At 39.2% G+C, this 15,550-nt stretch overlaps 1 protein-coding gene across 2 annotated transcripts in view; it reads left to right on the top strand.

Annotated features, from left to right (window-relative positions):
* Positions 1-15,550, top strand: part of LOC126251868 (circadian locomoter output cycles protein kaput) — a 115,286-nt gene that overhangs the window by 45,041 nt on the left and 54,695 nt on the right. For both annotated transcript variants that reach the window (XM_049952558.1, XM_049952565.1), the window contains exons 10-11: positions 4,814-4,920; positions 5,004-5,151. In XM_049952558.1, the coding sequence (XP_049808515.1) occupies positions 4,814-4,920; positions 5,004-5,151 (255 nt within the window). The remainder of the gene's footprint in view (positions 1-4,813; positions 4,921-5,003; positions 5,152-15,550) is intronic.

Below are 15,550 nucleotides of genomic sequence, written 5' to 3'. Positions count from 1 at the left end.
TGACTGCTATGTAATTACTAATATTTATTCACAGTTCCTGAGAAACATCTAATAAACATATCTGTCTCCTACAAACTTGGTAAAAGAAGAAAATAAATTTTATGGCCATGGTTGGCATCACCATACGACATTTAAACATGATAAAACTGTGGTGAACGATCATGTCCCATGGTGTAGGGCCATCATTAACACGCTGTGCTTAAGGCTACAGACAGTTGAGGAAGCTTGGCCACTTGGTGATTTTGACAGTAAGCATAGTTTACAATGTTGTATTACAAAGCCAGAGAGAGAATATTTGAAATTCTGCCTAAGCCAGAGTAGAATGAGTTAAAAATATAATTAAAACTGAATTAGAGAATGCAAATGGATTCACAGCAAAATATTACTTAAAAAAGTCAGCTCTCAAACAGGTGTCTGTGGTGTATATAATAAGCAATGAAATTAATGGAAAGTAGCATACCAAGACACAAAACCCACAGGCACAATTAGCTCACATAAACAGTGTCAACAAGACACGTACACCCATGAGCAAGACATGGATGGCGTGGGAACATGGATGGAAAATAAATGGACAGGGTCAGAACATCAGGATGCGCAGGAACTTCAAGAGCCTGTTGTACAGTGAAAAATAGGCATTTGATGTAAATTCATTCACTATTTTAGCAGGGTGGTGTTTCTCATACCCATAGATGTCTACTTCCCTTTTGGTGGAGTATGTACGATCTGCATGTTGTAACCTGTGTTCATTTGTGTTCAGGAAGATATTGTACAAATGTAGTTTTGTTCCGTGGATGTGTGTTCCCTAAAACAAGTATCAAAATTTATATCCATCTGTCCAATATAAAATTTATCAAAATCGTTGCAGTGTATTTTGTGAATGTCTGAATTTTCAAATTTATTTTACTTGTTATTTGTCTTATATTCAAGCTGCAGTTTCGGAGTATAATTTATTTGGAAGCCGCGTCTGTCAATTGTGTTCTTAAGTAATTTCTCTAGCTGATACACTGAAGTGCCAAAGATATGTATAGGCATGCATACTCAAATACAGAGATATGTAAACAGGCAGAATACAGTGCTACGGTCGGAAGCGTGTATATAAGATAACAAGTGTCTGGCACAATTATTAGATTGGCTACTGCAGCTACAATGGCAGGTTATCAAGATTTAAGTGAGTTTGAACATGGTGTTATAGTTGGCAAATGACGACTGAAGAGAATCATTCAACCTGACAGAAGTACAACCCTTCCGCAGATTGCTGCATATTTCGATGCTGGACCATCAAAAATGCTACCCATTCAATGAAACTACATCGATATGAGCTTTCGGGAGCCGAAGGCCCACTCGTGTATCCTTGATGATTGCACAACACAAAGCTTTACATGTTGCCTGGGCCTGTCGACGCCGCCATTGGACTGTTGATGACTGGAAACATATTGCCTGGTCGGACAAGACTTTTTCAAATTGTATCGAGCAGATGGATGTGTATGGGGATGGAGACAACCACATGAATCCATGGACCTTGTACGTCAGCAGGGGACTGTTCAAGATCAGGCTCTGTAATGGTGTGGGGTATGTGCAGCTGGAGTGATATGGGACTCCTGATATGGTTGTATGTGGCTCTGACAGGCGAAATGTACATAAGCATCTGGTCTGATCACCTGCATGCTTTCATGTCCATTGTGCATTCCGATGGGCTTGTGCAATTCCAGCAGGACAACGCAACACACCACATGTCCAGAATTCCTACAGAGTGGCTCCAGGACTACCCTTCTGAGTTTAAACATTTCCGCTGGCCACCAAACTCTCCACACATGAACAGTATTGAGCATATACGGGATGTCTTGCAACATGCTGTTCAGAAGAGATCTCCACTCCCTCGTACTCTTAGATTTGTGGATAGCCCTGCAGGATTCAAGGTGTCAATTCCCTCCAGCACTACTTGATATATTAGTCAAGTCCATGCCATGTCGTGTTGCAGCACTTCTGCATGCTCGCGGGGGCCCTACATGATATTAGGCAGATGTACCAGTTTCTTTGGCTCTTCAGTGTATGTCGTCCAGTCACCTTCCCCATTTTTGTGCTCTTGAGTGTTTATGTCATTCTTATTTCTTTATCTTATTGCACGATCTCATGAGAAAGCTTTCTGTGTACCCATTTGCCACTGCTATTTGTTTTAAAAAGTGTAATTTCTTACATATTTCTTGGCTGTCTAATGGCAAGTGAATATGTCACTATATCGTGGAAGTAAAAAGGACACTATTTTATGCAGAATTGGGTGACAGATTTTGGCTTGAATATTATTATTGGTGCACTTAGGTTTTCTATAAATACTTAACGTATGTCTGTTGGTAGTTTTAGCAGTCATCAGACCCAGATGGTTGATGAAATTAATTTTCTCTATTTTGGTGGTGAAGCTAATTTTGGGATGCATAGATTAGTATTATTTGCGCTACCTTTTAGCATCATCAAGGTATCATCCACATAACATTTATCGGAGAAAATGTCCTGCTTTTCACAGTTTGTGAAATTATTAAAAAATTATGTATATAAATCGGTAATAAAAGTGTCAGCCAGTGCATCAGGTAAGTTATTTCCCATTGGAAGGCATTATTTTTCGCAATATAAAGGTCAAGCAGCCTAGAAAAACATTAATATTTATACATATTAAAAGAAATAGTGTGCAAACAGAAAGAGAGAGCTTTGTCGTGCTACTATACAATAAGGTAAATCAGCATCCTGATGTTCTGACTCTGTCCGTTTATTTTCCGTCCATGTTCCCATGCTGCCCATGTCTTCCTCACAGGTGTGTGCATCTTGCTAACCCTGTTTTCACGGACTCATTGTGCATGAGGGTTTTTGTGTTTAAATATGTTGCTTTTATTTAATTTCGTTATGTGTTAATATTCATCGTAGGCACCTGTGACGCCATAGATTTTCACGGCGTCTTTATGTTTATGCTCTTCACAGGTATATTGTTGGATATGATCGCCTTCACTGTAGTGAAGACGATCATATCCGGCAGCATACCCATGAAGAGCATAATCATAGACACCTGTTTGAGAGCTGGCATTTATAATGGCTCTGAGCACTATGGGACTCAACTGCTGAGGTTATTAGTCCCCTAGAACTTAGAACTAGTTAAACCTAACTAACCTAAGGACATCACAAACATCCATGCCCGAGGCAGGATTCGAACCTGCGACCGTAGCGGTCTTGCGGTTCCAGACTGCAGCGCCTTTAACCGCACGACCACGTCGGCCGGCGCTGGCATTTATAACTAATATTTTACTGTGGACCCATTTGTTTGCTGTAATTCATTTTAAATTACATTTTACCTCATCCTATTTTGGCTTATGTAGAATTTTAAATATCTTGCTGCTAGCTTTGTAACTCACCATTGTAAACTATGCTTCTGATCAGCAACACACAGTGGCCAAGCTTCCTCAGGTGCTTGTACTGCACCAGCAAGCACGATGTTGCTAATGGCAGGTCTCCATCAAAGCCATGTGTGTTTATCACAGTTTTATCGTGTTTTTATATTATGTACTGATGGCAGTCATGGCTAGTTTAAGAAGACACGTGTCATTTGTTTGATACTTCCCTGATTAATGTGAAGCTATGCTACTGTTTATGCTGCAGTAACTTATCATAAACACTTTTGTGCATACATTTGCACATTCCGGGGGAACTTGCCACAAATCTCAGAGTTATGATTCCTTGTTATTAAATAAAATGAGTCTTATTTTGGTAACATTGTATGTCAGTTTGCATTGTGGTACATTTACCAAAATTTTAGCTTGACTTTAATTATAGTCATAAGCATATAAAGACATTAAACTGTAAAAATATTCACTGCCGATAACATCATGTAGCTTTGTAGAGTTAAGCTATAAGCTGACAAACATGTCCTAGCAGTTAATTTCTAATACCTACCACAGCTCTGACTGTATTTAGTGCTTCCTTGATGTTTCCACATCTCTTCATATAACATTGTTAACAATGGCAGAGGCACCTGTGGAATCTCTCTGACTGAATGCCTGAACTAATGGGTTCTTATGACCTCTTCCTGTGGATTTATTCACAACTTTTGATTACATCGTGTATGTACTGTGTGGAAGAGTAACTGTTGCTTTACAGAGAATAATAATCTGTTCAATTTTCCAAAGATGCTGAGAAAGGAATGGTTTTGTACTAACGAGAGTCCAAAATTGGTCGGAAGATGCATATCTGCTTCTTAAGTAAATGAAGTCTCTGTGTGAAAGATTTGAAAATGTAGTTCTATTGATAAAACATGTATCCATAAATTCCAAATGTTCCATGCGCCATTAGAAAACACCATTAAGTAACTATGCTGTGCCTGACATACAGCCCTCATCAGCAGCATCTTGACAGGGAGGAAGTTTTGTATTCAACCAGAGAGGAATGTCTTACATTGTATTTTTTAACTTTGCAATGAAATTTCGTAACTCAAACCTGATTCTCCAGTCTTTTCTTTTGGGAGGAGCAAGTGAATAAAATGTATGCAGGAAACAAGTGTATGTAATTCTAAGTAAATCCCAGTTGTTGTCGTGTGAAACATTAAATGTCTGAGAACACACATATTTAGTTCTTAGAAATCTGTGTAATATGCGTGTGACCTGCGAAGAAATTTTAAGGAAACTTCTGAGAAACTTAAAACAAAATTTCTTTCATAAAGTGAGCTATAAATTACTTGTACTTTTCTTTGAGATATATTGGTATGGCACTTTAATTTTGAATATTCATTCAAAATGATGACATTGTTATTGCAGTTGCATTCTTTGATACTTTTCAGAGCACCTCCCATTATTGGCTATTTACCATTTGAAGTACTGGGTACATCAGGTTATGATTATTACCATGTGGATGATCTTGAGAAAGTTGTCACGTGCCATGAAGCTTGTAAGTATAAACGAAAATGCTATCCATCATAAACCTGTGTTATTCCTGCTCAGAATTCAGGCTTTTTCTTCTATTATTTCCAGTGATGCAGAAGGGAGAAGGTACTTCTTGCCATTATCGTTTTCTGACCAAAGGGCAGCAGTGGATATGGTTACAAACTAGGTTCTACATAACTTACCATCAATGGAACTCGAAGCCAGAGTTCATTGTATGCACACACAGAGTTGTCAGGTGAGCTCCATGACCTTCTTGCTGTTGAATACATTGCACATTCCAATTTTACCACACAAAGTTAATGTACATGTTTGATATTTCATGATTATACTATTTTCCTGTGTCCATAATGTTTTTGTTGGGAATCACATTCATTGTGTAATGGTACTGAAACTGACAAATGAGTAAAACTTACGGAGCCAAATTAGAATACAAAGAAAGTTTACATAAGGGAATAGGAAAGCTAGGAGAAGCTTTGAGAAGTTGCGAGCAGAGTACCCTGTTTATCTGGAAATTGGGGAATTTGATAAGGATATAATTTGCTTAGATAGTGAAAGGCACAGAGCCTTGCTTTGGATTTATGTAGATGTCCCTCATGTTGGTATAGTCTGTTCACTGAACATGGGACTGACAGTATGGCACACATGGCATCCCACTTGAGATTTTCCCATACACATCAAAATGAAAGCAGTGTTTGTTTTGTGGTTATACTTCAGTTGCTCACACACAAGAAAACTGTAGTTCAGATATGAACACTCAGAGAACAGAGTTTATGTAGTTCACAGGCAAATGACCTACTCAAACTATGCCTCCTCCTCCAGTCCTCTGTGCTACCTGAACTGGCTTCTGTGGAAGAAGAAAGCCAAAACAATTTCTTTGGAAGAAACAAACATCGAGAAAATGATGACTATGTTTGTAAAAGAGTGGTATTGCTTTATTTGCTAGTAGTTTGTTTTACAAACTGAGTGATTTCAGTGAAGTCATATTTTCACATAAATCTGCATCTTTATTATCTAGCATTTTCAGCATTACAAAGAGTAGAAGGTGTGTAGATGGTATTGTTATTACACTTTTTTGAATGAATATTCTCACCTTTTCCTATTCCACTCACTGCTGTAATAGGACAAATACAACGAATACTTGAAAGCTATTAGAGAAGCAGAATTCTGAAAATTTTTGTCACGGTGATTGCTTTCATAAAGCAAACTTTGTGCGAAACACTCAATATAATCCAATTCTTTGGGTTATGTAAATAAAATGGAAACAAAATTGTAGGTGCCTGTGAAGCAAGCAAACATTTATGTTGATTTTGAGAAGTCTAGACCTGCAAAAACCATGATCATAGGCATATATTTCTACCCTGCTATGTTTTGTGTGTGTGTGTGTGTGTGTGTGTGTGTGTGTGTCACAAAGTTTCAAGGATGCTGCAGTAGATGAGGCAGGTAATTGTGGACTTACTGTGTTCCGTCATATAGGCAGGTTTCCATATGAATCCCTTGACAACTGTGGACAGTTATGCAGGGGGGAGGGGGGGCGGGGCAGAAGGAGGGTGGAGCCAGCTCTTTTGGTGTGTCTATCAGTGTCTCGTACACCAAAAGCTTCATCTCGTCCCTCAGAAAGAAATGCAAAGAAGGTCAGCAATATATCTAGAACAATATTCATCACTCAGCAGTTTGAACACTCTCTCTGCTCGTTACTAACATCAAGACCTTTTTGGACTCTGCTGGTGAAATGGTGCAACTGCAGCTTTCTTCTCCCACAGAAAAGTTTCATTTCATCTCCTCTAAACACTCTAAAATTATACATACTTTGTTTTTTTTTACATGCTATGTACATTAAGGTGACAAAAGTCATGGGATGCCTCCTAATATTGTAATATCATGTTGGACCTCAATTTGACCAGCAAGTTTGTGCAGCAGCTTAACACTTCATGGACTCAAAAAGTATTGGGAGCCCCTGCAGAAATAGTGAGCCATGATGCCTCTGTGGCAGTCCTTGATTTCGAAAGTGTTGCCAGTGCAGTATTTTGTGCACAAACAGACCTCTTTATTGTGGCCCATAAATGTTCAGTGGGTGGCCAAAACATTCACTTGAATTGTCCAGAATGTTTTTCAAACCATTTGAGAACAATTGTGGTCTGGTGACATGATGCGTTGTCATTCATAAAAATTCCATTGTTGATGGGGAACATGAAGTCCATGAATGTCTGCAAATGGTCTCCAGCTAGCGGAACATAACCGTTTCCAGTCAGTGATTTGTTTAATTGGACCAGAGGACTCAGTCAATTCCATGTAAACACAGCCCACACTATTATGGAGCCACCACTAGCTTGCACTGTGCCTTACTGACAACTTGGGTCCAAGGTTACTTGTGGTCTGCCCCACACTTGGAACCAACTATCAGTTCTTACCATCTGAAATTGGGACTCATTTGATTGGTTCACGGTTTTGCAGTTGTCTGGGGTCCAACCAATATGATCACAATCCCAGGAGAAGCACTGCAAATGATGTCATGCTGTTGGCAAAGGCAGTCACATCAGTCACCTGCTCCCATAGCCCATTAATGCCAAAACTTGCTGCAGTATCCTAATGTGTACATTCATTGTACATCTCACATTGATTTCAGCAGTTATTTCACACAATGCAGCATGTCTGTTAGCACTGATAACTCTGTGCAAATGCCACTGCTCTTGGTCGTTAAGTGAAAGCTATCGGCCACTGAATTGTAAACGATGAAAGGTAATGCTTGAAATTTGGTATTCTTGGGACACTCTTAACACTGTGGATCTCGGAATACTGAATTCCCTAACAATTTCTAATATGGAATGTCCCACGCATCTAAAGCCCGCATCACCTAGGATGGCACTTCCATGTGTAGGAGCAGAATGGAAAGGAAGCAGGGGGGGGGGGGGATGAGAACCGCACATGCGCGGCAGCTGGGAGTGGGCAAACAAAGTCCTCGTTGCCGAACTGCATTGCTGCAGATAAGAGCCAGGCTAGTTTGCCTCTATTATACGTTCAAATCTGTGAGGGGAATAACGAATACTTAAACCAATTTCAGTCAATCATCACGAGAGAAATATTAATTCACGTCGTTAATTAACATCCACTGCTCCACAGATTTACTCTGTGTGACACTGGGAGGTGAGAACAGCTGACACATCTTTGTGAAGATGTGAAGTACAATTTTTCTCAAAATGACATTGAAACTGCTTGCAATAATTACCATTTATTGCGATTTGAACTGCATTATAAGTAAAAATTTAATAGACAACAAAATTAACTTCAAGCATGAACCGAAATTCATTATATTTGCTTCACAACAGCTTCTGCTCAATAGAATGTGTAAAGTGTGTGTGTGTGTGTGTGTGTGTGTGTGTGTGTGTGTGTTTTTGAGTGTAATCACTGCGTGTAAAAAAGAATTAGTGGTAGAAAGACTAATGTAAAAGGCTATTCTAAAAACACTTAGTAAGTTGTCATATTTTTCGTTGTTAATGGGCATTATGAGCATAAACTAACACATTTGATATTACAGTGAGAGACCACATTTATAATCCATTGAACAAGCAAACAATTAATCATATTCTGTGATTAACTCCAGGGAATCTGACCAATAACATCAAAAATCACCAGTATCTCAAAAAGTAACAGTTACTGTTATTTTAGGTCCTCATCAGTTCGTACGTTGGAAATGACTAGACGTTTACAACATGGTGGGAGAATCTTAACTTCTTGAACATTATAGTCTGGATAATTAAAAGGATACAGAAGTCCTAATCAAAAAGGCTAGGAAGTTCTCATTATTATGTGTGCAACCGGTATGTTGACACATTTTTTAAACCTCAATTCTTTAAAAACTAAGAAATGTTATACTTTGTTACAATACCATCATAACTTCTGTTTGAGTTTGTTTTGTTTGAGTTTCTTTCCGAACAGTCTGATTTTAAATTTATGATGATAGGTTCAAGGCTTATATCCACCATCACTTCCCTGTCACATTTTTCTTTCTGAAGCTTTTAAGCATGCCACACAGTGAGTGCCCACACTACAGGTGGGTTGTTGCATGTTGCCTCATTGTCTATTACCTCATGCACAAAGTGATTCACTGTATGTTATCTTGAACATTTTTTTTTCTCCCACATAGTCTTAAAACCATTTGCCCAAATACTCATGGGGCTTTAATTACAGTGATATGTGGGTAAATCCAAGACTATGTGATCCCATTCACCTGCAAGGAAGTCAAGTTTGTCGTTCTGTCACCTGACTTGTGCAGTGTAAATCAATGATCTGCAGATCAGCACGAATGTGATTTGTACGGTGCTTAATATTTTTATTTTTAAGTTGGAGAAAAATGTCCACTTTTCTGGTGTTTGTACTTTGTTTTCTCTATAACAGTTGAATTATAACTGGCAATGACCGACTTCAAAGCAAGGTATGACAAGAATTGTGAATCACGTCTTAAAACTGACAGTGTTCATTGCCAAATGGCAATCACTGCTGTTTTTCTTGCACAAGAATACAAGTTTATTTTCAGAAATAAAACCAGAAGAAGAGTCAGCATGCAGAATAATTATCTGAGAACCTATCCCTATGAGAACTTTAAAACTGCCAGTACCATCACTCATTTTCCAACAGATCTTCTTGGAATGATTCTAATTGATCCATGTTTCATCAAGGTAATATACTCTTGAACTACTTTTCTCTCTTGTGTCATGAATCTTTATGGGATATAGTTCATGCTGCACCTAGGTCACTTCTTTGAAATAAAAACTCTCATCTTAACATACGTACCTGGACCAATGTCTTTTAAAATTCTTTACCTCGACAGAGCACTTATCATTGAAGCTTGCATAACTGTAACATGTTTTTGTCATGTCGGGCATTCATCATTCGCATGGAGCACTTTAAAACGTCGTTGTTAAAACTATCCATTTGTGTTACAGGTTCCTTGCAATTTCGATGCTTTCCATGCGGCACAAAACCAACTGTTGACACTTTCCCTTAAAATTCTCTTTACAGTTCTCTTGCTGGCACCACATGGTTATGGAGTCGGTTCTTGTGTTTTCCAATGTCAACCGTAGGAGACCTGCTTTTAAATTCATATTTGAAAAAGTTATAAATGTGGTAAATAATCCACCTCACCTGCCTGTGAAGCACTTCACGTTTATTGCCGTCACCTAACTTTTTTTTAATCGCACCTAAACATTTACAAGATACACATTCACAGCTATACTGCTACAAGAAAAAAAAGAAACAAACAAAAAAATTGATAGTTGAATGAATTATTAAATTGTCACGTAGTGCAGAAACAGTGCGGCATGTAGGAGTGAGATTCTCGCTCTCTAGCTGTAACTCACTGCTAGCCACTCGGAAAGAGAATGAATATTATTGGCCGCTAGTGACTAGTGGACAGGGAGGCACAGAACGGCCGAAAATTGGGCTGCCACCTTATGTGACGCGAACAATAGCTTCAACCACCATTCCATGTTCAGAGTATTTTAATTCTTGTCATGCGGCCACAATTGCATTGGAAACCTTTTCACATGAATCACCTGAGAACAAATGACAGTTGTACCACTGCACTATTGTTTTATACCCTGCGCACGTGATATTACTGCCATATGCGTATGTGCATATCTCTGCCCCATCACTTTTGTCACCTCAGTGCATCTTTCAGCCTTCCAGCTCTGCAGTGGCATGGTGACAATCACAAAAAGTTGTATAACACCATAAACTGTGGAATACAAAAAAAAAAAATACTACTGTCACTTCTTTCTACAAAAGGGTTAGTACCTCTGCTAAGGAACTGTGATGTTATCCATCTGTCTGAGAGAAAGACGTGGTGTGGCAAGCAGCATGTGGAAAGACCTATGCAGCAGCCTAGGAAGGCAGTAGGGCAGTAAGCGAACTTACATTTGCCAGCCGTGACAGATCATGTAGAGGTAAGATTTTTGTTGGTAGTGGGTGTCTTACAGTTAATGTGGTATCTGTTTTGTTGTTCATGTTCATCATGAACATTATCAGTGTGGTCTATGCAGTAGTACTATACACTGCTTTGAACACCTGTGCACCAATCTGGAAAGGTTTGAGGAATGCTCTACTGCAGTCTGTCACCACCACCATCACTGTCGTGACTGTACAGAGCAGCAGGCCTCGGGCAGGCTGCAATATCCTCTACACTGTCGCCCCTCGCTAGCTGTGCCATTAGCTACTGCTGCTTCCTCTCCATCCTGTTGTCACAGTGCTAATATATTTCCACGGTGCATTCTTACAGTAATTTTTTTGAGGAAAGACATCTTTATGCATCTCTGTAAATACATCCAAGGCTGGCACAAGTTCTGGAAATCAGGGAATATCAGGGAATTCCAAATGTATCAGGGAAATTTGGGTGAAAATAATGGAAAAACAGGGTGTATACGACCCGGGACAACCGGGAGATCTGGGAAAAACCCGGGAATTTTTTTAGAATTCTGGGATTTTTTTGTTTTAGTTTTCAGTTAAATTTTTGTCATTTTGACTGGTAAGAAATAATACTCAAACAAAGGATATTACCGTATCCCACTACTGCAGAATAATACTGCAGCAATAAAACATGAACGAGCGAAAAAAACTAAAATAAAACTTAAGTTGCAAAGGAAATGTGCCATGTAAAACAACAAAACACAGTGCATCTGCCAGCAGCAAAATGTGTCAGAGGCTTTAGGAAGACTATGCAATGCTTCATACCAAGAAATTGCCTCCGATGAGCATGACGTCGCAACTGTTTACATTAGATTCCTGTGAGCAGTTGCATGCGGGCCCATGCGCATGCGCAGTTGCGTCATGTGTGTGTAGCACCTTCTCTCACTTCTGGCTACTAAAGTGTGTCTGTTAGCTATATAAGCAGTAGCAGCAAGATGCTATTCGGAAAAATTTTACTGTCGCGCACAAGCTGCCATATTCACTAGGAGCGAACCGGGGTATCTGCCCGGGCGACAGTTTCAGTCAAGCGTTAATTGCCTTGCAGAACAATGAAGTTATTTTTGTCTGTTTGCTAAAGAAAAGTGGTTTTTATTAGTCTTTTCCGCTGAGGCAGTCAATTTATTTGTAACGAAATGCTTAATTCTACACTATTGGCTAGTTTCAACTGTTCTCTGCATTTCAAAAGAGCATGTTTTCGTCTTGTTGCAAGTATGGCATTATGCCATAATAAAGAACCAAAAATGAAATAATACAGTACTGGTATTGCAAGAAAATTTACAACCGAATCTGGACGTACGAATGTGCACTTTAAACCGAATTATGCACGTTATTATGGTTCATGAAATTCTGATGCTCTTGGAATATCGTCTGATCTCTTGTTTCTTTTATGACTTAACGTAAGATCTTTTAGTGTTTTACATGTACGAACATATGGGCTTCTTGCGTCATCGTAGCTGCACAAGCAGTGTGACGCCTGTAATTGGCGCTCTCTGGCAACTGCTGAAACGAACCTGTTTCTAACAGGTCGCGGGAAAATAAGCGTTACTTTCAAAGTAAATTTCCTTTTACCCAAGATGAACTGTGTGCGATGAATTTCTTTAATCACAGAGCGTTTCACTCTCATTCAAAAATCAACTCTTTGAGGATGACGATTTAGAAAAATTTCGAGCCCAGAAGATCATACATTTATGTCTTTATTAAAAATTTTACTGGCGCATTTGTGTGATGTATCTTAAAGTGTAACACGCGCAAAGAAGATCAACGTTATACGTGAAAGTTAAGCTTCTCTTGCGGCTTATTAATCGTTGATACCAATGTTGTATGTGAAAGCTTTGCTTTTCTTGTAGCAACGCTATGTATATTAATTTAAACCATTAACTTTTCCTGTTTGTGTGTACACACTACTTAACGGTGATAATGCTATTGGCTGACGACATGACGTGTCCTTTGCTTTGAATATCCGCTGTATCGGCTGGCGAGATCACGTGACATGAACTACGACTGGCTTACAAAAGCGCGTTGCAATCTCTATAAATTGATAAATTTTACAGTTCCGAGGATAAGTATACTGTCACTTAACACGGAAAAAGTGTATTTTCACCTGGGAGAAAGTGTATTTTTAACTGGGAAATCTGGGGAATTTTTTTTTCCCTTGTCCACGTATTCGCCCTGAAAAATCTCATTTTTGTCTCAGTAGCATGAAACTGTTTGTTTACTGAGATGTCGTGCTTCATTGCTGGCTGGGTGCAGCTGAGTATGTGCGCTGCTTCCCAACTCTCTCATTCTTACTACTTCTCCCCTTGCCACGCCTTGCCTCCGCTTGCAGTCAGTGCTGCCACCACTACTTGCTGCTAGCCTAGCAGGTAGTGTGGGGTGAGGAGTGGTTAGTTTGGAAGTGATTCTCAGAGCTTGTTGACGCAGTGGCCGGAGACAATGGTACATGATTTGTTGTCTGATTGATTGTGTGAATGTGTGTGCGCTCTCGTTTTCTGACTATGGCTATGGCCAAAAATTTAGTTGTGAAAGTGTGATTGTCTTTTCTATGTGCCTCTCTGTGGCTCAGCAATCACCTTTACGGTGAGTTGCTACCTGTTCTCATTAGTATTGATTCTCATAGTATTTGCACAAGTAATCTGTTGCGTCGGTGATTGCTGGGGTCTCATTTCATCAACATGGTGTCTGAGAAATGTGAATGGCTGGCCAGACGAGTGGACTTCCATGACAGGCCAAAACTGCAGGCCATTTCTGTGGGTATCTCTAATGGATTTGGCCTGCTGATCTGAAGCCAATATTTTACCACTAACATGTGGGCCCTGCCTGTTGGATCTAGTCTCACCGATCGGCCCGCAGGCTGGGTCTGTCTGTGTGGTGTAATGTGGTGGATATTCGTGGTTTATCCGTGGACCCAGGACTGAGATGCTCCTCGGCAAACCAGAGGCCACAGGCGACGTATTTCAAGAATAGCTACTGTCTCACTGCAAGTACATTGTACAGTGCAGCATTTTATAGACATTTTATTTATTCTAGTACATTTTGACACTTTGAAAGTAGTTTTTACATTAGAAAGTATGGATGAAAAGAAGAAGAAAATTGTGGCAGTCACTGGCAGTTTATACATTATGCACTCATGTATTTCTTGAAAGAAAAATCACACAATACCTGTAGAATAATAGACATAATACAGTGGGTAATAACTGTCAATAACGAACATAGTAGAACCAACATTTTATTTGTGGTCACCTACAGTGTTGGATTACACAACTCTTTCCCACCTTATTCATTTCTTTCAGGAGGTGTTCTCTTTTCTGAGGTTATTTCTGAAAGCAGTGAAGCTATTTTAAATCTGTCTTGCAACTCCAACAAAATGTGTATTTTTGTCACCAAATGTGTTTCGCTTTATTGAAATAAAATAACATCGAAACATATATACCATTTGGCTTGCTTTCTCCATCGAAAAGCAGTTCGTTACACAAAATGTTGGTGTTAGTACTTAAGGTTTTTGCTCAAACCTATAGAAACACAGAATTCCTTACATTTTTTGGTCAATTTATGTCTTTCCTTACCCTTGAGATCTTAAAATTTGTCAGGGAAAAATGCTAAAACTTGTCTGGAAATCAGGGAATTTCACTTGGGGGAAACTTGTGGCAACCCTGACATCATCTTCTGTGTGTATTAGGCTTTGTCTGTTATGCCTTCTTATAGGGATTAGTTTAAGTTCTGATTTTTGGTCTTTCTATGTGTCTCCATTCCATTGGTCTGTATTTTTATAGTACATTTGGTAGTCTGTCATCTTCCATCCTAATGACATGCTCTTTCGATTTCATTCTGTATTCTCCAGTTCTTTTGTATAGATATATTAATCCTAGTTGTGCTGTTATTTCTGTATTTTACTTTCGATCTTGCCTTATATGTCTTCCTACAAATCCAAGGGATCCCATTTCTGCATGCTAGATTCTTAGTGTATCCTTTTTTGTTGTTATCCAGGTTTCACTTCCATTCATTACAACCGGGAGTGACAAATGTTTTGTAAAATTTCAGAATTCTCTCTTTCTGTACTTTTAGTTTGTGAGATAAGATGTGTCTTCTAGTACTATTTTTTTAATTTCTTTATCTTAAGTTATCAGATACATACAAGGTGTGTCTCAAAAGTCATGGAGTGTGTGTGTGTGTGTGTGTGTGTGTGTGTGTGTGTGTGTGTGTCAAATTAGCTGGAGGGGGGGGACTTTCCTCAGCTTTGTTGCTTCACACTCTAGACCAATCTGCTCTGAGCATCAATGGTGCGACAATGCTATGATTGTGAACAATGTTGGGCAATCAAATTCTGCACAAAGGCCAACAAAAAAACTCTAGAAATTCATGAACTGATTAAACAAGTCTACAAAGAGTGTGCTTTTTTGCATGTGCATGTTATGAGGTGGATGAAGTAGTTCAAGCAGGACCAAGAAGGGCTGGACAATGTCTTTGAACAGCCATCAACAAGCTAAACTGATGAAAATGTTACTCGTTTGCATGAGTTGTTGAATGCTGACCTTCGAATGAGTGTGCGGCTGTTAGTTGAAACTCTGAACATTCCGAAAAGTGTTAAAGTGTCGATTGACATAGGTCTATCTCCTCGGCTTTCTGCTGCTCTTCCAATCAGTCTCTGGCACCCAACTGACTCTTCACATAGTAAGGTA

This window comes from Schistocerca nitens, chromosome 1 (genome assembly GCF_023898315.1).
Source record: "Schistocerca nitens isolate TAMUIC-IGC-003100 chromosome 1, iqSchNite1.1, whole genome shotgun sequence".
NCBI classification, from domain to species: Eukaryota; Metazoa; Arthropoda; class Insecta; order Orthoptera; family Acrididae; genus Schistocerca; species Schistocerca nitens.
The sequence above is the reverse complement of the archived record's forward strand: the minus strand, read 5'-3'. Positions and strand labels throughout refer to the sequence as shown.